Here is a 26532-nt window from a genome sequence, read left to right on the forward strand (position 1 = left end):
GGCAACCTGATCTAGTAATTGTGGAAGTTTTGGTGGCCCTGCCAGGCAGGGGGGTTGGAACTACATGATCCTTGAGGTCCCTTCCAATCCAGGTCATTCTATGATTCTAAGATGGCTTCTAACATGTTTACAGTTTTGGAGCTGACTTTAAAAATAGGAATGGCAACACTAAAGAAAAAAAGTTATCTCTGAAAAATAACTGATCATCATTATTTTTAAAGTATTTTGATTTTTTTGAAGGGAACTGAAATGACTATGATTCTGTGTGTGATTTCAATTTAAGCTTGTGTTTGCATCCAAGCAGATCAAGCAGGCCTTTAAGTAAAGCAAATAAACTGCACTAAGTCTTTATGGATCCCTCCAGAACATCACTTTTGGCAACTTAATCATATTTTTTTAATGCTTAAAGATAATTTACATTTCAAATTTATTTGAGGTATTTAAATAGTAATTTTAAAAAGCAGGGCTGTGCTAACAAAAATGTAATAAAGATTGAATCAGATAACAGAAAAAGTCTTGCTTGGAAAGGATGTTAAATATTATGTAAAATATTGTAAAAATGCAAAAAACTCAATAGTGCCTCATTCTTCTACCTTGTAAGAAGTTTTCTGCTAAGGGAGCATTTCAGTGAATCTCAGTTGCTGCTGTAGGTTTTTTCCTGTAGGAAAGTAAGGCCAGGTCCAAAGCTGGTGCATGTCAGGATAGTTCTGTTGAATAAATGAAGCTTTAATCAAAGGGTTTTTGCCAACGATTCTTAATCAAAATTTTTTAAGGTTTTCATACTTGCATTCTACTTTTATAACTCCATAATCTTATCAGAAAAACTTCCAGATTTGTTTGTCTCCATTATCAGTTCTGTTCCCTATTCAAGATTAACCGTTTTAGAGGATGGCAAATCTAATTTGGAGTTGAATGCACAAAACAGAGACTGTAATAATTAAATTAGAGGAAAAAGTATTTTCTGTGAAGGTTTAAGGCAGAATGTATATTTATTGGCTTGGAAAGAGAAGTGTTTTGTGCTTACAGGGTACATTCAGGACAGTTTCATTTTAATTTTCCTGCAGCACTCTTGCCAAATTATTGTCATTTGATTTTCTGCAAGAGCTTAGAAACAGTGCTCTTTCACTGGCAAACTCACAGTGTATGTATTTCAACACTGAAGTTTATAGAATTCATTAAAGTGGCAATCCATATTCTTGTGTTGTATTTTGCTGGTACATTGTGTGTGCTGTAAATTTGGTACTCCCACATGCTGTTGCGTCCATACTGTTCATTTTGGATGACATGTATAGTATTATTGTTAAATTTATATACGGTCTCTTCTTTAAATGATGCCTCAACATCCTAAAAAAGCAGAACTGTACTCCAAAGCTGTGACAGTAGTCTCATTGAATTTAACGTTTCAGAGACTTAAATGAAAAGCTAATCTTTTTTCCCCCAGAAATAGTGTTGAATGCTAACCACATTTGAGATATTAAAAAACAAAATTCTACTGTTCTATCTCTCATCACAATTACATCACATGTGATGACTGTAATATTGAGATGGTCAAAGTGTACATTTTTTTTCTCCAAAGCAACACTGTTTTGCTTAATGTAGCGATAAGAGCCATGTTTTAACAAACTTACAGCAAATAAATGTTTGCCTGAAATAATCCAGAACTGGGTAAATGATAGTTATGTAGTTATGGTGTAAGTCTTTGTTGAAGAAGGTGTAGGATTGTTTAGATAAATGTCTAATTTTTTTCTTTCTTTATACAACTCCTGAATGCATAATTCTATTCATAGTGTCATTTTGAAATCTTGTTCACTGAACTTGAATGTCTTTATAAGCACTTCATTTTGATTCATTTTGTTTTAGTCCTAATGAGCCGATTCAGATACCTCTGAGTGAATTAGATACCACAGGACTGTGGCATCTGCAGTCCATACCATGACTTCTGTGGAACTGCCTGTGTTCCATAGTGTTACTTGAGTCACTTTCCTTGGCAGAAGAGTCCAAGAGTTAGAACTCAGGTGCACTCTCTGCAACCAAAGGTTGCTATTATTTAGCATTGCATTTCCAACCACTAAGGACTCTTAGCCCTCTGTTTCACAGATACAGTAAGGCTATGTCCACACTGTGCTCCCAGCAGAACAGGATTTGTGGAGACTAGCAGTGAACATGAAGCAACTGTGAGCCATGTAGTGTATATTGAGCAGAGGCTTATTTTGGACTCACTCTACCTTTGTCCTGTGGATGTAGCAGGTGGAATGCATTAGGTGTGATCCTGAAGCACCTGTTCTGCTTCAGTTCAATCTGAAGGGTTTTGGTATTCCAGGGACAGCTGGTGAGTTGAAGCAAAGCATAGTAAATGGGGATAATTAGATGGTGTTTTGAAGGTATGCTTTTATCTTAACTAAATATTAATGTGAACTTGCTCTAAGACATAGTTGTTGAAGTAGATGGCAGTAGTCCCCTTTATCTTAACTTCAGCAGCTTGGGTTTATCATGTGCTTTGTTTTTGTTGTCAGCAGATGCATTTAGGCAGCTGCAAGGCAAAGTGGGATGTGGTTATAATCAGAATAGTACTTGTTGCTACAGTGTGTACAGGTAACTGTATAGGAGAGACGTGGAGGGATGCTGCTTTTGTCAGCCATTATTTTATTTTATTTTTTTTTATTCTTACATTTGTGTAGTTATAGAAGATGCAATAAATGGGAGGTGATGGATGGTCAGTAAATGCTTTAGAGGTGGGATTGTAAGACTGCGTTATTCACATCTGCGCCGAATGTGGTTAGATATGATAAACAACTGGCATGGATTGGCTTGTTAAACTCCAGAATATTCAGGAGGCTTAAATGTGTGTACAAAGAAGATGCTGGAAGGCTATAATGGGGTAGGGTTTAATTCAGGTTCAGTAATGGTTTGAGAGGATTTGTTTTCATTTTCTGTACCTTTCTAATAAGGTATAGAAGGTTGTTTGCTTCCAGTTAACATAACTATAGTTATCTTGTTACTATCCAACAGTAAGAATGTATGTCAATTACAATGAAGCAGAGTTTGTAGGTATGATTTTTAAAATCCATTCGCAAGAACCTTAAAATACAGAACTTGAAAGTGATTTATTCCCAGGAAGTAGTAGTCCATTTGGTCAAAGGTAGTAGTAGAGAGATTAGAGACATCTTTAATGGCTGTCCACTGGAGGAGGACCCAGTGTTGATACCCAGATAACTTCCCAATTGGGTCCTATTTTAGGATCAGTAATAAGCTGAGAATTTGTATTCTGTAAGCTGAAAACATAACTGCATGCATTGTACTAAGGAGATAAGCTTGCTGGAAAAATGTCTTTTGAATCTCAAGTAAGCTTTACCAGTATTTGGCCATTGCAGTTGTTTTTGCAGTATTGTTGATGAAATGTGCAAAGTCAGACTCACACTCATACAACTAACTTAATTTCTTTCTGTCTAATGGGCAGAAATAAAAATAGTTTGTTTTATAGCTGTGTCTAGAATTCTTGTCTTAAGGCAGTAGAGGGGAAGCTGGAGTAGGTTTATTAAAGAGAAATCTGCTTTCTATTGAGCTTGTTACAGAGCATATTAGAAATTGTTTAATTTAGCTTGGTTTCTAACTCACTGTCTTGTCACTGCTCATTTTATGAAGCTATAAATTTATGTAACTGTTTTCTATCTAATTTTCTTCTTTATTTCCCTAATGAACTTCCTTTGTTGCTATGAATTCTGTTCAAAAGGCTGGTACAAAAGTGTTTGTCCAAAGGTGATTAGAGATCTATTGTATGTTGTGGATGCTTTTTGTTTGTATGGTTTATTCTGTTCAGTTGGTGACCATCACTTTTGTCAGAAAAAGACAAAAGAGCTGGAACTACAGGAGATGGTTTAGTACAGTCTGGTAGCTTGAAGACATACATTTAATAGAGACCATTTCTTGCCATCTTTCTGATTTCTGGGTGAACGCTAAGTGTTCACATAGCATAGGTCCTCTTGTGATAGGATTAAAGGTACTGGATTTCATACAGCTGTTTCCTTCTAAGCTAATATCTGAAGATCAAGTTTTCCATTCTCAAATTCTTCCTTGGAAGACATTAAAAAATAGGAATTTGAGAGACAGTGGAGTGACAGTGGAATCAAGTGTGGCAGAGGAAAAAAAGCAACAGAAGGCAAAAGAAAAAGACATTGAATTAAAATGAGGAGAGTTTAAATGTGACCATAAATCCAAAAAACAATGGAGGAAGTCAAGATAAGCACATCTATGGAGATCCTGGTAGATGATGGAATGAACACTGGAAATGGTTAAGAATTAAATAATAGGACAGTTCTTGGTTGTGCTCATGGTTTGTAGTAGGTAATAACATCAGTTAATACAGACTTGGTGCAGCTTGTCCAGATTTTGTTGTAGCCTTTTGAAGTTGTTTCACAGACCACTGGGAAAAAAAATAAATAGTAATGTACTTCTTCAGCTGTTCATACTGCATTGTGATATTTTTGTATTCATGATTTGTTGCTGTCTATAGCAATTCTGAGTTATTTAATTATGTTCTGCTAAAATGTACAAGTGACGTAACTTGCTCTCCAGGAAGTGGTTCTAAGCACACACAGTTTTGCCTCATTTGGGTAACAGAAGCTATTTGGCTGTGGATGGACAAGGCTCTAGAAGGGGATACTGCAGTGCTAATAACTATACTGACATACACAGTATTACATATTCAAAGCACAGATCACATAGAGAGGCCTAAAACAGAAGGTAGGGCCAAATCACTCTACAGAGTACAATGAGGTCTGCAAAGAGATCCAGAAATGGCTCTTGGGGCATAATGTCAGCCACGTCAGGTTTGATGGTCTGGCACTTCTCTAGTTGAAATCTAGGTCAGGTCTGTGCTGTGGAACAGATATTGGGAACTTACGTGGTTCTGTGTTTCCCACTGTCACTGCAGGGAAGGTCAGTAGAGTTGCTTTGTAGAGGAAGTCTACAAGATTGAGCCAAAGTTCATCCCCTCCAATCTGTAGGAAAATCACTGTGTTGAACTGCTGACTTCACTGAACTTAGAAAAATGATGAAGAGGCCTAATTTTATACAGATAGAACAAATATTTGTTCTCACAAACAACTTAGCAATTAGCAGTGGAAGGTGCATAAATGATGGAAATGTTCTTATTACATTCTAGTTAGTAGGCATTTGAGAATACAAGTGCAGCCACTCGGTTGGCTGATACAGTGACAGCAGGAATGTCCCATGCTTTAAGCTAATTGCTTTAATTGAAACAGGTGTGCCACAATGCTGCAGCAATTTAGCTACTTCATGATCTCACTCTAAGGTTTACAAGCAGGCTTTTATAATTTTCATTTCCATTAGTGGAAAGTCTCTGAGAAGCAACATGACTTACTTGAAAATGTTTTCCATTATCTGCAAGTATTTCTAAAGTGCTCTGTGCTGTCCTTCCCACGATGAATCCGTTTTGGCTTGCTTCAGTGGATTTGCCTTGCAGAATTCCAGCAACCAAGAGCTAGAGATGCATTTTTGAGATGTGTTTACTGGATGTGTGTCAGGTGAGCTGACTGGGAAAATCAATGCATTCAGGATGGGTGAGGAGCCGATTGGCCTTGGCCCATTATGCCAAGGCTGCTGATCAGGGCTGAATTAAATGCTCTTTTTCTGCTTCCAAATTTTGAATTTCAGGAGTTGTTTCGATTGGAAAGTTTAGTGTTGGTTTTTGTTTTTTTTTTTATTACTTATTTACTGTATGTCATTTTAAGTGATGAGGGCAAACAGTATGAAGAGATGCATCTTTCTGACAAGATTATGTAGGGACCAAGAAACTGAATGTCTTTCTTTCTAGCGCAAAGCTGGATGCACTTGGTGCGTGTGCTCCTCGTTCTCTCTGCAACCCAAGTGGAAATATCATAAGAAGAAATGTTTTGCAAATCATGGCAAAGATGGAAGTCTGAGCCACTTCTGCTTCTCATCCTGCATTTTTGTCATTGTGACATGACCACTTACCTTTATTTAGCAATCCTATGCCTTTTAACAAATATTTGTTGATGGACAATAGTTTATTACGTGCTGACAGAAATTATACCTGTCTTTCCCAAACATCTTTAAGTCTGCCATTTCAAACAAATGAGCAAACCCTCCCCTTCCCCACTGAGGGTGTCTGTTACAGGAAGAGATAAAGGGATGAATTTTTCTAGCAGTTTGTTCCCTCCTTTCTCAAAAGAGATTGATTGAGAATGATTTACAAGAGTTCACTCAGGTCAAAAGCTAACGTGGTTGAGGCAAGGGTTATAAACAGACTTGAGTTTCTCTTTTTTTTTGAGGGGGGGGATTGACTGTGAGAAGCTGCTTGCGTGGTTACACAAATTCTTTGGCTGAGCAACAAGGAATGACTGTTTTATTCCAGTGCTCTAACTGGAAAGCATTGTAGGTGACCTGAGAAATATGGTATTGCCTTTTTCATTTAAAACTTGAGTGCATGATGGTGATTGTGTGGTGCTTTCTCTTACCAAAATATCCTTAGGCAATGGAACTGCAGACCCAGTTTTTAAACCCTGGCTGAACTGAAATCATCCTCGTTTAAATCAAACAACATATGTTAATTCTGTTTTCTGGAAATATTGTTGCTTTTCTGAATGTAGCAGTGTTGTTATCAAACAAAAATAGCAAAGTACTTTGTGCTCAGTTCTAAGCAAACACAAGACTGCAAAACTTCAGGTTTATCAATTGAAGTGTGCAGTTGTATCCACTGGCTGCAAAGTTTTGTTTCCTCTCCTTTTCCTTTCTGATGCACTTTGCAAACTTCTGGAGATTTCCTTTCACTTTCAAATATACTTTTTATTATTAATAATAAATTAATTATTATTAATTATTATTAATATATATATATATATTTCCCTTTCCATAATGTATCTTTTAATTGTTGCACAAGACAGAAGAATGCCTTTTTTACATGCACCAGTAATTGATTCCTGCTTTGGTTGCAATAGGCTGCAAAGACACTCTCATCTCGTCCAGTTCTTGTAAGACTGAACAGGTCTTTTCAAAGAAGGCTTCAGGTAGCATATTTTGTGAGGTGAGGGGTTTTTGTCAACTGCACATCAGTAACTAGCAAATAGTTTTGCTTGTCAGAAGAGCCTTTCCGCGCTGTGGACAATTGCATAAATTCTCCTACTGTTTCTCAGTATTCAACTAATAATGCACTTTATTTCTACCTTTGAGTCAGTTTCCAAGTAGGAGTAGTTGAAGCATGGCTTAATTTTGACAGGATATGGTAGTTTCTATTACATTAACTGCCAAGGGAACAAAATTCATCTTAACTTGCATTATATTCCATGTGCAATAACTTCAAAGAAATATTCATTGAGAGATGGAAATAATGAAGGAGAAAAAGCTCTATTTGATAAGTTAAGAAACGTCACTATGTATTCAGTTCTGGGTAGTGTTGCCTTAAAGCTAACTTTCAGCTTGTGTTGTTTCACATGAGAAATGGTGTTTTGATGATGGAGTTTGCAGGGAGCTGTGGTTTTCAATTGGGTAGTGTTCAGGTATTTGCTTTGTAGTGACATTTCTAAAGGTGAAACGCTTAACAGGAGCATTTAAGGCACATGAAGTGGATTTTAGGAGACTAAGTTGTGCAAAAAAATTTAAATAGTGATATTTTAATTTTTAATACAGTTTTGAGCAAGTAATATGTAGTTCTTGCATTCAGTGTCAAGGTTCATTTTGAAGGATGTTTTAATAACAGATCAGTGACTGGAAAAATGTTCGTGCATGTAATTGAGAACATTTGATTTGGTACAAGTAACTTAACAGCACTAGTTGCCATCTTCAAACCAATAGGCATTGTGCCTAATGGCAGTGTGAACCATACGTCTTTCCATAGCAAGTATGACTCTTTCCTTTCTGTGGGGGTAGAAAAGACAAATGAAATATGGCAGCTGTATTAAAGTTTGATGAGAGATCGTAAAGCCTTTCTTCCATCATGTGTGGCATTCGTTTCACTTCATTTTATACAAATAAAGCATTATTTCTCATTTCTCAGATTAAAAAAATTAATATTGTTCAAAAAGCAACTGAGTCTTCAATAAATATCTCAAAAGTTCTTTCACACTTAACTAAGATCAGAGTTCCAGATGTAGTTGCAGATACACAGTACAGAAAAAGGATTACTTCATCTGCTTTTCTCATTTCAGGGCAACTTGCTTTTCTCTTTAGAATGTCTTGAATGTTCAAGCCTTGTAATTTCCATTTGCACAAGGATGAACTTTATACCTTGTGTATACTTCTTTATGATTATAATGTAGTGGCAGCTCTTTAGAAATACTTCTCCCTAAGGAGTTGCATCTGTGCACAGCACATGGGGAGCTCTTCAGCTGTGCTGAATGGTTGGATCCAGTAATTCTTTCCTGCTCTGGGATCTGGAAGTGCCTTTCAGTGCCTCTAGTCTGCAGAGGAGCAGGTGCTGTTGTGCTCCATTCCTCACAGCTACTGTCATCATGGAGAGGATGCAACCTATTGGCCAGGGGGTGCTGTGGTAGATGCCAGCACATCCTGCTTGTGCATGATGGAGACACAAGATTCTGTGAAGCAAGAAAAAAGGGTTTTTACCCTTCAACTTAAACGCGCTTTCAGAACTAAACCTATTTTATCCCTCCATGCAATTCTGTTTGGCTTTGACTTTACCCACATTAATTATAATAGGAAAAAAATGCAACTGAGCATGAACTTAAAATGAGACCTTTTAATTTAGACTGAATGTGAACTTTCTGAGCATAGCAGAGATTATCTCAAGTGAGATTAATATTTTATTCTTCCTGTGTACTGTGTTAAGGAACTCCTACACTGTATATGGTTTTTAGTTCCTCAGAAAGTCAGGAGAGTTCACAGAAGTGCAGAAAGAGTGGTGGGAGTTCTAAAAGCTTCTCTTTTAAGGGGAAGTTTGACCTGTAACTGAGGCAAGGCTGAGTCACTTCATGAGAGACTGAAGACCTTAGGGAGAAATTTCAGAGTGCAGATAGTCATTCAAAATTATAAGGGAAAAAACAAATAAAAATGTTTTGTGGCTGGAGGGTGAAACTAAGCAATTTTAAATGCAGTGTAAGTAATGAGTTCTTATATCTTTGTGGGTTAACCATCCTTTTTAAATAAAGAATATTTTTTTAAGGACGACTACCATGCTCTTAACTCTCGAAGTTAAGGACTGGAAATAGAAGTTGCTTGGTGATTTTGCTTCATGTGATCATCAGACAGTCAGATCAGACTTGGAACTTCATCTGTGGATATTGTTTCATCTTCTGAAACAGCAACAAGCACCATAGCTTTTTGGCTTTACTTTTGCAGTGAGAATTGTAGAAAATCGAGTAAGATTCTGAAAAGAAATACCGTTGCAGCTAAGTGCTGTAAAAGCATTAGTAGGTTTCTTATCCTTGCGTTATAGAAACCACATCATTTTTCTCTGGGTTAGATGAAGAATATGCTACTATTTATTTATTTCTACAGTTACATTTTAGCATTCAAGCAGAAATTGGAATTTTTACCATGGAAAATGCAACTGTCTCCTTTTGGAAAATACTTAGACAATTGCACTGCTCTAGGGTGTTAATTAGGTTCAGGCATCTATCAGCCACTACCGTACTGAGCACAGCCCTTTATTATGTCCTGTGATAGGAAACTTCTTGAGGGGACAAGTATTCACAAGTCTTTAAAAGAGAGCAGCTATCCTGCAAACAGTTGATAGACATACAATGAATGCAAGACACTAACCTACAGCATCCTTGTTCTACAAGTTTGTCTTCAATTGGGTGGACTTTGAAGTCTCCCCTAACAATGACTGAAGTTTAGAAGGAATTTCTTCTAAAAAGAAGGAAACTCCAATAATCAACAGGCTAATCCTGGACTCTGTGTTCAATTTCTTATTTTGCACCAAGGGCTTTTGTAGGATTTTTCAGAGGTGCTATTACTTTATTCTCCTGAGGTACATCTATACTGTGCTTCCATCATCGCGTCCCAGTATCCAGATATGTTGTGTGTGCAAGAAACCTTCTAGCTCTGTGTACATGTACCATTTCTGTATCTTTTGATACTGCCCAAGAAAAAACCTGGATATTCACCTGCAGAGGAGCTCCGGTGCATTGCAAGCAGTGGACAGTCAGATTGCCTGGCCTATCAGGGACCTTGGAGACAGTGAAGCTCAATGGAGTTAGAATGCAGCAGCTGTATCTGTTCCTCAGTCTTTTATTGTTGTTCCATGGATCTGTGGTCGTGACCTACTCCAAGGGTATTAAAATGTTCTGACATCCTACAATGTATTGCATTGATTAGCAAGTACAATAAAGGAAGATCACTAACAACTGTCCTAGCGCCATGCTGCCAAAATATCTTAAAATGTACCAGTCTTGTTTCTAGTGAAGTCAGATCATGTGCAGTGATCAAATGTGTTTTCATAACTGCTGCAGTTAAAAGCTAATTGCTGCGTTTTCAGTGTTATTGCCTATTTATCAAAAATTTGAGTGAGCTGAATATGTGATGCACTCTGCTTTTCACACTGTGATTTCAGTGGGTTGTTTTTCATTGTTTTTGTTGTTGTTGTTGTTGTTTTCAGTACTAGTTGAATCTGTTCTGTTTTACTCATATTTCGGTGGACAATCTTTCTGCCTTGGTTTAGAAATCTGCAGATGGTTGTAATTTCAGACTAATGACCTGTCCTATTTCTTGAGCATCACAAGTACTTGGGGATGGGCAGGTGGAAACTTATGGCCTGGCATACAATATTTATAATGGATTTTAAATGATTTTTGTTTTCTTTTCTAGAGCATACAAAGGATATTCTTGTGATATATGAACAAGAAGCAGAAGAGTGGGCTCTATATTTAAAATCTCTTTTTGGACACGTAGTGAAAGAAGAAGGAATCTTACTCTACAATTTAGAGACTTTGTCTTCCAAGCATCTGGAGTTATTCTCTTTACCATGTTATAAATGTAAACTCCTGATACTATCATATGGACTCCTTAAGTGCCTTAACCAAAAGAGATGTTGTTTTCTGGCAAATGTTCTTCAGCCTCCAGATAATGTGGTGATCCTGCTTTGTGGGGTGGAGAATTCAGAGATCCTTTATGAGGTACTGACCTTAAGTGGGAGAAGCAGAGAGATCTTCACCGATCAGGAACCTGAGGACTATCTCTCCATTGTTACTGGAATTATTCAAACAGGTAATTTAAAAATGCAAACTTAATGTGATTAAGAGTTTTCTAGCTATGATGATTAATATCATTTGGAAGAGTTAATGATTAATATCATTTGGTAAAAGTGATCATTGGAATTTTTTGTAGAGATCTTATGTCTTCAGCTTGGCCCAGCAGTTCTGGCTTTATGAATTTGTCATTGCTGACTTACTGACTTATTGACATATAAAGTACTGTCATAATCAAGTTTGAGTTTCAGAAGGAGGCAGCCTTGTGAAGTCCAAAAATTGACTGGTGCTTGTGAACCAGCTTATCATGACTTGTGTGTCACTAATGGCAAGACTGGGGGGCTGGCATTATATTTGTTTCTTTGTCTTGTAAGTTTACAAATCTCAGAAATTGTGCAAAGCTATGTACTTGTTTCATCTTTTTCAAAACTCTCTAACACAATGATGGTGTGTGTGTATATGTATAGATCTTCAGATAAACTTGTCAACAAGAAATAATTACCTGCTAAGACTCCATTTCATGGATGGTGTGATGTTCAGTGTGACACACAGGCTAAGAGTAGAAGCACCCTTTCCCTTTTACCAACAAAACTAAGAAGTCTGTACTGGAGGGACTAGAATTGTTGAGTCTGTTTGTATTTTTTTGTTCATGAGAGCAACAGAGAAGAACTAATGTAAAAACTTAATTCTGGAATGTAAAAAAGACTTCTTTCTAGATAGTTAGAGAGAGAGAGAGAGATGAAATATATCGAACTTTTCCTCAGTATATCTTCTGAGCAGTCTCACAGGCTTCATATTTTGGAGCAAGACGTGGTTGTCTGCTATGGTTTCAAGAGGTAATAGTTGCCATTTTTGACCATGCCTGATATTTAGTTTGAGGGGACTTCCTTGGCATCTTTTCAGTGAAGTGTATACAATGGGGCTGTAGGCTGTATCCTTTATGTATGTGTATGTACAGGAAAGAACTGTGCTCAAGGACAACGAGTTAACTCATGCAAACTGGCAAAGTTTGCAAAATTACAAGCTCTCTCTGAAAAAAAAAACAGTTTTCTTGAAAGGCAGATGATGGGTCTGTGCATATACAAAACTATGGCATCTGTCCTTGTGATTTTGCTTGTATTTTATTGTCATGCAACTAATAGGTGCACAAATGGTCTTTTTTCTGGCAGTGGCTATCATCAGAAGCTTCAGATAAGAGTACAAAGGTGAATGATTGGATAGTTGTCAGATACCTCTATCACAATGTGTACATCTGCACCAGGCATGCACAGAGTGACTGGGACTGAACAAGTTCAATTGATTGAACTAGTTGCAGGACTTGGAGCAGTGTGGCTGCCTGGTGCCTGTCTCTGGCCCCTTGTAATTCTGCTTTTGGAGACAGCAGTGAAAACACTACAGTGTATGTTCTCCATGCTTTTCCCTTCCTTTTGTTACCTAAACATCCATTACTATTAACTTATTCTTCTATATTCTTCATGTCTCTTCAGTATTAACAAAGAGCTGTCACTCTACTGAAGTCTAAAAATTTAGTGATGTACTCTAATTACAGTGATTAACTGGTACCATGCTGTTATTCACCGGTACAATTCAATCCTGTTAATCCCGAAGGACAGTGAGCTGTTGAGATTCTAGATTGGCTTGATGCCAAATTTCGGGAGTGATTTATAAGTAGTTATAGCAACTGAAGAAGGATGCTAAATTGGGTTGTCACCTGTTCTGAAGAGTGTTAGTGATAGTGCGTATGTGCAGTAATAACAGTCACCACCATTTCACTGCTGCTTTCTCCATACTCTGCAAAGTTCTAAGGCAAAAAGTAAGTTCTCAGGTGTCTATTCTCCCTTTGATGCCATTCTTTTTGCACTGTCTAAATAGTCTAAGATGGGAAGAGTGCAAAATAAATCCAATTTTATTGTCCCCCTACCAATGATTTTGAAGCAGCCTTTTCCCTACCACATGGTGTCTATTTCATCTTGGGGCTGGCAGCATTAGAACTTGCTTGTACCTCTAATGTATTATGTGTGATGAAATTTCCCAGGAAACTAAAGGCCCACATAAAATTCTCAATAAAGCTAAACAAAATGCAAGGTGAAAGCAGAGAGCTCTTTCTCCCTTTAGTGTGATTCAAAATCTGAAGGAAAGAGTTTGTTATCCTTATTTGAGCGTATTCTTAGGGGAACAAGTAGAGAACTGGGCCATGTGTGAACTGGACTTTCTTACAGGTTTCCTGATTGGTGACAGATTATATTATATTCACCTTTTGCAGGTAAAAGAATGCAAATATTTTTGTTGTTGTCAAAAGATTGCTGCAACAGGACTTGGTCACAAAATGCTTCACAGTGATACTGCCTGAAATTCCTGTATTCAGATGTAGAGTTGGATTTTCAATTTTCTGTAGGTGACTTTTGCCATTAAAGGTAATTCTCTGCAAGTAGAATGTGAAGAAATATTATTATTCTAAGCTTGCCCAGTGTGATCTAGTATTTTTAATTAATTTCAGTAGCTTTCTATAATGCTGCAGAAAATAGAATCGGGAGACATTTTGTTTACATTCGAACTTTCCCTTATTCTTTCTACCATATTTCTTCTGTCTGCTGAAATGCGTACACTTTTTTTATATATTACGTGGACATACCTATTAATGCATTGATTACATACCCTAACATGTTGTTAGCCTAAACTATATATATTTGTGATCCTGAAGTACTTGTACTTCAAATTCAGTCTGTTTCTGTGTTTAAGCAAATGAATTGTAAATAGGTATTTGCACCTAGTAAGTGTCCTAAATTCCTCCAGCAGTTATTTGTGCCTTGGTACTGGCAATGCAGGAAGGAGGATCTAATACTGATAGCTTTCTGTGTCACTATTTCTAAAGTACACTGACATTGTTATGAGATTTTTGTGGTGAGACATCTCACTACAGCTCATTAGTCTGCTTGCTGTTTTATTACAGTTTGCTAACTGTTCAAAGAAAACTCTTGTCACTTTCAGTCTTTTCCCTAAGAAGAGGTAGACTCTTGTGTGTGAAAATAAACTACTCCTCTAAATGAGTAGTTGAGAACTGCTCAATAAACCTATGTGTAGCCATTCCAGTTTGCTATTATATATATAAAAAAAAAAAAAGAAGTGGAAAGGAAGTACATTAATTAGCATAACCCAAATAGAAAGGTAGGTTCAGATTCTTTGACAGCCTTGGGAAGTTTCTCAGAAGGAATGTTTTCACCTGAGATGGCAGTATGTTATTGATTTCTACCTGCGAACAAATAAATATTCATGCCAGTACACAGCTTTATTTACTAAGAAAAGTGGTTTGAAGAAAGCTTCTTTTGCACCTACCCGGTAAAGTGTAACTGGGGTACTAAAATGCTAACATTTCGTACTTGTCTCTTGTCTATGTAGAACAATCAGGCTGGGAGCTTAAAACAGGGTTTAACACTCACAAAACTTCAGCCCACCTCAAATATGGGGCTAATTTCCTTTATGTAGATCACAGAAAAAAGAAATAGGCTTTTATGGTTTCTATCTCCTGTTTCATTGTGTTGGAATTGTACCAGGACTTTGAGTATAACATTTGGATACTGAAGAAGTATTTTACATTTTGAATTGAGTGCTTTACAACTTCCATAAAATCTTGTTCACATCAATATTCAGAAGTTGGTGATGATTACAATGTGAATTTTCTTCGGCTCTCAGCAGGGCTTATGATGTTGAGTCCCTCATTTAGGTGGAAACCATCATTTTCTTCAAAGGAGAAGTATTTCACCTAGATTTTGATACTGTCTTGGAGTCTAGAAAGAAATGAAACTGAGCCCTAGCAGGAAGCAGAGTCCAAGAGGAAAAAAAATCTCTGATTTTTTTTTTAATTTTGTTTGCTTGCTTGTGGATAGTATGATTTTATGCATGAAAAAGCTAAAGCCAGGCTTGTAAAGATTTCTTACATGAACACACAGGATTAAGTAATTGGACCTTAGCAGGTGATTCTGGCTTAGCTTACTGCCAGGGGAGGCTCCAGTAGAAGAGGCTGTAGCGCTGTGCCTCTTTCTTCCTTTCCCAGCTTACCTTCCTAAGGTGTGTTTCTCCATCTACATACAGAAGTATCACTGTAATGCCAAGGCGGTGATAGGGCTTCTAAGGACACACAGCTATCAACAAAACTTGTGCAGTTACTGTCTTGTTTCATACAGCACCTGGCTCTGTCTGTTTCAAACTAGAAGAGAAATTTAGTAGCATCTCAGAGTTGTCAACCACAAATAGGGTCTTAAGAGTGCCTGCAGCTGCTACTTACACTTTTTACTTCTTTGCTTCTTCTTTTATTATTCCTACCAAACCCACAGATTTTATTTATCATATAATCAAATCTTGTAGCTCATGGTTCGATCTGTCTAGTGGTGATTAGAACACTGATGCTGATACGCATACCAATATATGTAATGTTTTTCTTCTAATTTAACACTAATTGGGTGAAAATTGCTTGCGCTTGGCAAGGTGAATGAACAGGTATCTTAAAGTGAATATATTTTAGTAACACTTAAGACAAGTTCATATGGTTTAGTTTACTAATAGAAATCAAATTCATAAAACATAAGTATTGCTGCTACTGCATACACTAATTGATGTCAATGTACTGTAATTTTACTGTTATTTATTTTGATTGCACATTTTTTACTGTAGAAAGGTTTTATCATCGTTAGTCTGTTCCTTCAAGGTTTGAAGTGAACACCATGCGAATTTATGTTGTTTATTGTAAAACAGTATCAGTCTGTACTTAGTTGCAGTTGTGGAGCTGTTTCTAAAGCTTACAGATAATTTAGGTTTCAGATTTCCAGCACATATGTTGCTACATGGATCTATAGTTGTATATGTCCATAGAAGAATATATTGACTCTCCTCTAGTTCTGTGGTATGATTACCTTTCACAATTATGGATCAGTTATTACTAGAAGGCATTTAGGAAAGTCCTCTGGAAATGAAATCTTTGTGTTTATTTTAGTATGCAAATATTATTGTAATGTTCTGAATTGACCAAAAAAAAAAAAAAACCAAAAAAAAACCCAAATTCCTATAGTCCTATAGCTGAAAAACAAGTGTGGCACCTGTTTAAGTTCATACTGAAAAAAGTCAATATAGAATAGTGAAAGATGACTCTTTGATACAAAATGGGATTTTGTGCTTGGTAGGGCCTTTCTGTACTGATTTAAATGGCCATAAGGGCAGAGTTGGACACAGAAAATGTTATTGTGGTTAAAAGCTTAGATGTTGAAAAGTCAGAAATTTGCAGGTAGAAAGCAGACTATTAGATTTTAATGTGGACCCTTGTTCTTATGCAAGAACCTGTCTTTCCTTTCATGAACCTGTCCTTATTAGTACACAGCATAAATAGTACTCAGTTAATTAGTAAATTAGTAGTTACTTGAGGCTTTGCTTTGTGTTTGAGATTGTGGTTGCAATACTTATGTCACTGATTGGCATTTCTGTGCAATTCAAATCCTGCTGAGGAAACAGAATTTTTATTTGCTAACATTATGTTCAATAGAAGTCATTCCTATATTATGAGTGCAATTGAAACAGTTGATTAGAACACTATTTAATGTATTCAAAATTTAGCAGTTTAAAGTATTTTTTCTGATACTACTTTGAGGCCTAGCTTTTCATAACCTCAAATGCTTTTCTTCTTAATACAGACATTATTATGTCTGTATTCAAATTCCCCTTAATTGCAGATGTATTTGTGACTGCTCAGTTGATTGGCTGTAAAGCTTTATCTCAGATATCATCTGGAATTTCATATTTAAAAAAAAAAAAAAAAAAAAAAAGGTGTAAGTAAGTATGTAGGTGTTACTTTATTTCTGAGGTTCTACACTGCTTGTCCATTTGTACATTAGAGCAAAATAAAGATTCCAAGAAACAATGGATCTGACAATAGTGACCATGACTTATCCTGTTACCAGCTCTTTTCAGATGATGAATTTGAATGCCCCTTGCATTTTCTGAAGAGCCTTGGCTTTACTTGTTTAAATGGTACTTGTTCCTTTACATCTGTCAGACACGAAGGGCAATAAACTTAACCTTACTGTAGTGTACAGCAGTGTAGAGGAACAAGCCTTGTTCTCCACCCACACATCTATACAGATGTATTCCCATGAGGAATGTGGAAAGAAAATGAGTTTCGTCAGGGCATTTCCGTTTTCCTTGAATTTCAGAGTAGAGAAAAAAGGAAGTCCCTGAAGAGCTTTTGCTTTCTGTTCCCAAAATGTCACATCCTGCTTGCCATGAAAAGGGAGCTGTCTAATCTGAAATCTGTGGCAAATTTACTATCGTTTTCACCATTTGGGCAATTTTTCTACCACACCATGAAATCAGTATTATTCCTCCCTTCCTGCTGCAGCCTTCTTCCTGCTCATTGATTCTATGGGATCTCAAGTAGATAGCATTCTCAGCTGTAGCAATTGCAGATTAATAATGTTTAGGTATTGCTGAGAGGACCAAGGAGATTCTCAGCTGATTTGACATGTGAAAGGGATGACTAGAAAGAGATATACAGTAATAATACCCTGTATGTATGGTGAAGACTGAATTCTCAATGACAGCAAGGAAACACAAGGTCAAGATTTCTTCCTGGTGGTTCCATAAGGAGCAGTTATCTTGAAACTGCTGCAGATCTTCAGAGGTAAAAACACCCCAAAAAGAAACATCATTGCAGTTTCCAAAGTTCAGCATGTCAGTCTTTTCAAAGTCAAGAAACATAAGATGGCAACTGCAAATGAAACAGTGTTAGTGCCATGTGAAAGTATGTGAACTTTCAGATAGCTTGGCAGGATTTGATTTCAGATGAGTTGTGAAAAATGTATCCAGTGACTGCTTCTCTCTAATAAGAAGGTATGCAGCGGCAGTATCAATGGAGAATTTATAAATCAAGACAGTATTTTTTCTGGAACCCTAAAACAGCATTTTACATGAGATCTTTAGTGGAGGTTGGCTTGTGGAAAGCTGAAGCATGCTTCTAGTGTACATGTATGCAAAAGTAGAGACAGGCTGAGAAAAGATGGAGTTTAGAGTTGATCTGGAATTAAAGTTGAACAGATCAGAAGTATGATGCTTGAATAGGTACATAAAGCAGCGAGGGTGGAAAGAGCACTGAGTTGTTGATAATACGTATTAAATATATATATATATATATATATCCAATAGAGCAAACATAGGTGAGGAATAAGTGAGGAATAAGAAAGCACTAACAATCAGTAAGAACTGACTGACTGAAGTGAATTGTACAAGGCGTCGAGGGAAGAGGTCAGAGAATTCACTGGAAAATGGGAAAATAATATGATCAGTGAGATCCTTTGGGGGAAATATAAGCTACAGGCAGATGTGAAAAGAATTGATTGGTAGTATCTATGAGTGCTAGAAAAGATCCGGTTGTGGAATACTAATCACCATGACATGTATTTGTGAGGGCTTATCCCTTATAGGTGGTAGCTGAACAAGTTAGTTCTTTAGCCACTTGTAGATATTACGTACTTATTTATGGTTTCTGTATTTGAAAAAAAAATAAGTCAACACTTTAATTACCAGACAGCTGTATTTTGAGCAACTCCCCTGTGGTTCCTTAGGAAATTTTCTGCTCTCCAAAGAATCATTATTTACAATTTGTACTAAATTTGGAGAAGTGAAGCAATCTTACTCAGATCTGGATATAGTCTTGTAACTATAAAGCTAAAAAATACAAATGCCTCAATGTTGAATTAAAATTCATAATTTTTCCTGCAGATTAAGACTAGACTCAAATTTAAATGCCTGTTAGTTGATATTAACCTTCAGAAAAAAAGGTTGTTCCCTTTTTTGTTAAACAGCTTTTTCTTTATTGCTTTTTGCCTTTAAAGCTTGTGTCCAGATACTAATTAGCTGAATGACTCGAAGTGGGCAAACTGAGCACAGAAATATTAATATGTAGTAGTTGTCTACTCATGAAGTTTATCAGCTGTATGGGAAATTGGTAATCACAGCATGAACCTCTGATTAATCAGCTGAGGCAAGTGTTGGGTCAGCTGTAGGAGCACAGGTGAGAGTAATTTAGCTGTGCTCCCAGAAGGGGTGGAGCTTGACTCCACCTCCTCTAGACCTCATTTAAGGGCTGATCACCACTAAGGCAGCATCTCTTAGAGATTGCTCCTTGGTGGGGATTGCCTCAGTGGTTCCCACCAGACTGAAAGCTTCCATACAGGCGAGTTTTTCCTGTAAATAACCTTTTGGATGTTTACCGCTATCATCTTTTCATTATTGTCACCATACAATCAGTAGATGGTTTTTGGCTGTTCTTTTGACCCTTCTGAGAGGTGTTCTCAAAGCAAACATAAGTTCTTACTGATATCTGCATCCTTAACTATTCTAAACTGTAGGAAGACAAGCACCTCATGACAAAATAGATGGCATCACTTTAAAAGATAAGAGTTATCAGTGTACTTCTGCTCTGCTGTTCTTTTTGACAATGAGATCAGAAATTCTATTTTTATGAAATGTGTGTATTCTGACATTGAGGCATTGGATTAAAGGGCAGTGTCTTAAAGAGTAAAGACCTCAGACTTGCATTCATATTCGTAATCCTAACAGAAGGAAAATAAGCAAGAGTTAGAGACCAAATGTGGTTTATAGATGTCTGAAGTACTGTTCTTTATCATGTTCATAAAGAAAAGGTGTGCTGTTTAGTTTACCTTATGGGTCAGTAGATTTTTATCTATTTCATACCAAATATGTAAGTAAATTGAAAAGTAACTTATCCCATAGTAAGCTGATCTTGCTGACTAGTCACTTTTTTTTTTTTTTTTTTTTTTTTTTTAATACCAAATGTGTCTGGTGAGAGTCTTTCTGCTGGCAGCAGCTGCAGTAATGTGGCATGAGGAGACACATGGTCTCTTAGATATGCAAGTCCTACGTAAATAGCTTCAGCAAGTTATGCTATTTGATAAATGAGCTACTACAGTCAAAGTGGTTTCTGCTACCAGATTGATTTAAGAGAAGCTGTAGCATGGAGCAGGTTGTCTTGTGTCAGTAAGTGTTTGGATACTATTAGTGATACTACATATCTTGTACTTTGCATAGGTTGTAGGCTGAGGATATCAGCTGCTGTGTCGCTTCCTCCTCCGTCTCCTCCTATGCAGTTGTTAAAGGACTATTAATTCCATTACATTTCAGCCATGTTGTTTCTTGAATTTTGACATTTATAAGGGATTATTCTTCATCAAGAGAACAGTTTCAAATGTGGTCAGAAGAGTGAAGTTTGGCTGTTCACTTGTAGTTCCCTGAGCCTGGTGTTTGAAAAGTCTTAAAGCCTGAAATCTGAGGTTTTGGGCAGCCTGCTAGTTGTGTTTCCCTGAGGTATGTTTTAATTTGAAAAAGCTCCCTATTAGCTGTGTTCTTTTATACCTGTGTAATTCAAAATGTAGCTATATGCTACTTCCAACTTCATGCACAACGTGCTCTTTGGAACAGGCCAAGTGTGTGAGGCTTGGAGTTTAGAATTAATAGGGCTACTAAGCAGCTTGAAGGTAGCCTCTTGAGTATAATGGCAAAGTCACAGGTCCATCTGAGGAGACAAACAAGTTTTAGGAGTCTGGTCCCAAAGCTGGAGGCTTCTATCAGTCCTTGTATCTTCAGTGTTAATTTGAGTCAGCAGCTCGTCTTTGTCATTTTTGTTGTAGCTTCACATCTTGGATTTTGGACAGCATTTGGTGCTGTATAGTCCTTCAGTGAAAAAGAAATGAGATGTGTGTGTGCTTAACCACAGAGAAAAGGAACAAAAGTCCCATGTTCTTACAGTGGTAGAACTCCAGTAAATCTGAAGTGGATAGATGGGTTCTTTAATAAAACATTAGTCTTTAATATCTGAGAACTGTTGGTGCACACAGAGGGCAGACTTCAGACTTCAGTTTGGCTTTCCCAGGAGGAGACACAGGATGAAAGTACGTGGAATGTAGAAACTGGAAAAAACAGGCTTGGGCTCCATCAGCACTTCTATTCAGCACCTAAATGACCTCAGGCAAGTAGTTATTATTTCCAAACTAATTGGTGTGCCTAATAGCTTAGAAACTTGGGGAGAGTCTTACTATATGCAGCAAAGTGGTCATATTCTTAGTGTGCTGTGGCAACAACAGAACACCTTAGATATGATTGCAGTAAAAAGAAATAATAATAATAATAAAAAGAGTCCTAAAAAGTAAATTGGTAAATTTAAGTAAATTTTTTTTTCCTATTTTAGTGGGATTTTTATTTAATTTTTTTTACAGCAGTTTTTTTTGTTGTTTTTGTTGGTGGTTTTGTTGCTATTTGGATATACCAAAGATGACTTCTGTGTTTAGATGCTCTTGTAAAGACTCCATTAGGCTACATCTATATTGGAATGATAAATTATGTACGAAACTGTGGCTGAATAATACAAAAAAGATGGGTATGTATCTTTGCAATGAACATACTGAAGAAGAAAACAATCCAGGTATTACTCTGCTGTGGAATAGAAATAGACATGAATGTAAATTGCAGCACCATCCACTGCTAAGATGACATGAACACCAAGTCTAAAAGCACAGACAAGGAAACACTATTCTTTGTAGCTTCTAAAGGAACTGTTAGTTGGGGGTTATTTGCAAGAAAAATTTTTCACTATAAATAAAGTAGTGACCATTTTGGCCAACTCACAGAAAGCTGCTGTTTTTGACAGAACAGCTTGACCATGGAAACAGAAACTGGGACTGAAAATGATTTTGAGAAAAACAAAAGAGAGATGAATCGGCAAAGAGAGAAATGTTATTTAACTCTCATTCCATAATTAATACATTTATCTTGGTCTGGAATTTATATGGGAGAGAAAACAAGCAAAGGAAATTAAGTCGTGTTTATATGTTTGGGTAATCATTTTGAGATTTTGGAAACCTTTCAATAGCTAAGGCCTCTCTCACCATCAGGAATAGAAAACTTTTCAGCAAAGGAGAAAAGGGAATTTGCTTTGAAATTGCATCTTAGAAAGGATTTCTAGTAAAGATGAATAAATCTCAGGTTCTCACAGAGTACAACAGGCTTACTGAATGATGCCCAGCATGAGGGATATTTTCTGCTACCATGTGTCTCACAGCCTTTTTCAGGTCCTCTGTAGAGCATTTAGGAGTGGCTTTTATTCCTTCTCTGCTGCATTCTCTGCTGAGGTCATGCAGTGTTTAGAAACAACCATAGTTTAAGAATTATTGTCTATGATAAAATGAGGGTAAATTGCATGGAAATATGCTGTGCCTAATTAATTTTTCCTGATTTCTCTATGTTTAGAGGGCTACATATTTGGGGCCTTCTTTTGTTGTTTGGGTGGTGGTGGTGTTAGTTGTTTGTTTGTTTGTTTGTTTTTCCTTTGTCTTACCTTTCTGTTCTCACTCTTGCTGAGTGCTCTTGTGTGAATTCAAGCTTTGAAACTGAAAGGAAGCCAATTTTAAATGAGTCTCTCTTCAATTATACCTCACAGAAGACCATAGGACCATCTCTGCCTATACGTAGCCTCGTGCTGGGGAGTGATCCCACTGGATGACTCATTCACTTTACTTGCTGAATTTGGTCTAAGTGCTATTCCAAAAATCATCTTCACTTCAATCTTTTGACACTGTGGTACCCTGTCTTCTCCTTCATCTGGCCACATATTCTTGATCACCTTTCCATTCCTTGTCACCTTCCTGACCTGATTTGCCTTTATTTCTTCTCATCTTATTTGTTGTGTAATATAGGGATGGACACATGAGCACCTTGCTCAAGGCAGTTTCATATTTTTCAGCTGGCATTGCTTTAGCAAGAATTAAGAAAATAAAGCTAGCAGGTGTTCTGTTTTTGTAAAACTAACAAAATATTAGCTGTAAAAATAATTCCATGGGTAACCATAGAAAATCTATAAATTTTTTATGTTTGTTTTCTGCTATTTTTAATAACCCAGATCTGTCACATGCATTGTTGACTCAAAACACATAGCAAGTAATCAGAGACAGAGACAATATATAATCCTTGTATAGACTGCAATAGGGAAAGCTAAGGACTGTATTTGCAAAGTTAGGATTCTTTTTTTGGGAGGAGGTAGGATGTTGTGTGGATGTTGTTCAGAAGCCTTGGTGAGGCATTAGTTGTTGGATTGCACAAAAGGATAGAAGGGCTTTGTGAAAATTTCAGTGCATGGGAAGGAATGCAATTTCATAGAAGCTGAATGAATTTAGTTTGAAACATGGAGTTGAAAGCAATAATGCTTTCCAAAAGATTTTGTGTAAAATATACCAAACTGATATGTTGAAGTTAAGCAAATGAAGTAGAATTGAAAGCATCAGTACTGTCCCCAGTTAAATAACTTGTAGTAAAATTTAGTAATATCATACACCTCTATTATATTTATCACATTTACTTAAATATAAACTTCAGATTAAGAGTTCTCCTTTCAGTGAGGTGATCAGTGATAGGTGTTTGTCAAAAGCAATTCTGCAAAAACAGCCTGAAAAGGATGGAGCACTGTCTTATGTATCAGATGATAATTCCCACCAGGACTGTCCTGAATGTAAGAGTATCATAGATCTCCCTTTATTTCTAGCTGCTAGCACATAGTGCTGTCTAAGCATCATTAGCTATTGTTAATAATTTCTTATAATTCAGTCCTGCATGAACAGGTCCAATTTTAGTCATCCATTATTTCAGTCATTACATTTTAAGAACCTCACAGATAGGTCACTAATATACAGAGTTAAAAGAACGCATTTATCAAGCTTCACCTATCCTTTAATATATCTTTTCTCTTACATACCTCAGGATTGTAATGACTTTCTTTTTATGTTTCTTTTAAGATGATCTTCACCTACAAATGTAAATTCTTGTTACATGATTATTTTTCTTAAAGCCTTCATGATCAATGAAGATCCCTAGCCATTGCTTTCTGGTTAAATTCAAAGAATATTTGCAGTGAAGGTGTCCGAAATTCAAGTGTTCAAAAGGCCTGTTTATTGAACACCAGCTTCTGCCCACAGTAAGCACAAAAGATGTCTATACTTATGCTCTATCTGTATTAATAGAATCTTTTTACTGTGGTATTAAACTCTTACAAATGACATCGTTTTATTTAATGCTACTAATCCAAGGTTTGTTTGACTGGTCAGCATCTGCAAGTAAGACTTCACTTAGTTGTTCCATGTTTCTCAGCGTTTTAGGATAGATGCAACCACTGGGTGAAATGTTAAGTGCTGAAAATCATAGTTCTAGAATTTGGTCATTATACAGTAGTGATGATATCACTGTTATTCTTAGGCTGCTGCACATCACTTTCATTGGTGCATGTATAATGTAGGCCTGACATTTACTGAAAGAGGTTTTGCTTGATTTTACCTATTTACTTATTTATTGCTAATAAATTGCTAATCACTTTCACAGTCATCAGGAGTGTCCCTCATTCTATTAGAATGAGATATCAAAGATATCAAAGTTTCTGATATAAAAAACATATTTCTTAATAATTTGTGCAAACTCCAAAGTAATGCAGTCCCAATTCTGACTGGACTGGAGTTATGATATTCTAGTTAAATGTCACTATACATAAAATAAATATATATAGAACAATTACTGTGTGAGGATAATGTTAAACTAATTTGAATCAAATTGTTGGCACTAGCATTGAGGTCATTGGATAAATTATTGCAGGCGTTAAAAGGTAGAAGTAACTGCTGTCATTGTCGATCAGTGGAGTGCAGGCTGTATAAATGCAGTTATCATGAACTTAATGTAGATTAGAATATGTCAGCATAATCCTTGAAGAATGATAAATGACAGAAGGCTGGCATCTATGAATCCACTGCCTACCAGATTTATTATTTAGTTCTTCTACTTTGCCTGATAATGGACTGTTTCTTGTTTTGCAAGATTCCTTTGCTTAAAGGGGCAGAAAAGTTTTCAGAAGCCTGCACCTCATGTGAGATGTCTTCTGAAGCAGTTTCTACATGCTTTGGTATGATGGTTGAGTGAACACAGAATATATCTGAAGTACTTGCTGTGGGTGTACACAATCCTAGATAAACAAGGCAAAAACCGTTTTACCTTCTGAAAAGGGTGCAGGTTTTTCTTTTTCAGAAAGGCAGTGCAGAATAAAGTCTGATATTGATAATCAGATAAATTAATATACTCCAAAGTATTTAGAGCCAGGTTAAACTGCACCAAACTGTGTAGACTCAGGATCAAAATGGTCTGACATTGTTGTCAAATAACCCAATGGTCCTGGAATCTCGACAGTCTGGGGGAGAGACACACAAACACAGATGCTGTGGAGTTAACTCTCTCTCTCTTCCCTGTTTGCTGCTGCATCGCTTTCCTTATACGTCATCCTAATTCCCACACAGATGCATACACCCGCCATGCACCCAATAAACATGAGAAGACCAATACGCACACCTACCCAAACCCCCCGCCCACTAGCTCCCTAATGTACAGGCCGTAATTCAGCTATTCCAGAACACTCATCCTTCTCAAAATACATTCTATGCACTTGTTAACCCTTACACAGAAAACTCAGTCTCCCAGCAATAATCTTTGCTTATTTTAGTTTATTTCACTTTCAAAATAAACTAGAGCAAGGTTAGAGTTGCTTTAGTTCTGCAAAGTGTGTCTACACGTAGGCTCAGTGTACTTTTACCAATCTGAATTCAGTACTTTTCTGTACAGTGTACAATTCTGTACATCTACACTGAATTCATAGCTTACATATAGAATTAGTCTACCTTAAAAGCATCACGATATAATCAGGAGTAGGCTGGGATAATTTTCATACCTGCTGATGAACACTAAACCACTTACCATAGATTTTCACAGAACCTTTAGCTTTCTCACCAAAACGTGAACAAATGATTTGCTATTCTTCCACAACATCTTTAACAACCAAAACATCTCTATAAAAATCTACAGAAGATGCAGCTTACCAAAGTTTCTGCACTACGTTCCACAGCATAACTTTGTTTAGCTGTTGCATTTCTTATAGTAGAAATCTATTAAAATCTATGCTTTTAGAAGCAAAGCAATGCTGGTAAAGAGAGGGAGCGCTCTGTATCATAGAAACTGATGTGTTTGAGAAAATAAATACAAGCAAGAAGTGGGGAAGCTAACTGTACGTCGCCGATGCTCATTAAGTAGTGTTAAGTGCTCATTAAGTTAGTAGTTAAGTACTGGAATATACTTCCCAGGGAGGTGGTTGAATTGCCATCCCTGGATGTGTTTATGAGCTGTTTGGATGTGGTACTCAGGGATATGATTTAGTGGAGGGTTTTTAGAGTTAGGGTACTGGTTAGGCTGTGGTTGGACTTGATGGTCTTCAAGG

The 26532-nt window shown here is 36.8% G+C and overlaps 1 protein-coding gene across 1 annotated transcript in view; it reads left to right on the forward strand.

Moving 5' to 3' along the window:
- The window catches only part of BANK1 (B cell scaffold protein with ankyrin repeats 1), a 125021-nt gene that overhangs the window by 6982 nt on the left and 91507 nt on the right, over positions 1 to 26532 (forward strand). The window contains exon 2 of the mRNA XM_015862136.2: positions 10801 to 11199. Coding sequence (XP_015717622.1) covers positions 10801 to 11199 — 399 coding nt within the window. The remainder of the gene's footprint in view (positions 1 to 10800; positions 11200 to 26532) is intronic.

The sequence above is a fragment of the Coturnix japonica genome, chromosome 4 (assembly GCF_001577835.2).
Source record: "Coturnix japonica isolate 7356 chromosome 4, Coturnix japonica 2.1, whole genome shotgun sequence".
NCBI classification, from domain to species: domain Eukaryota; kingdom Metazoa; phylum Chordata; class Aves; order Galliformes; family Phasianidae; genus Coturnix; species Coturnix japonica.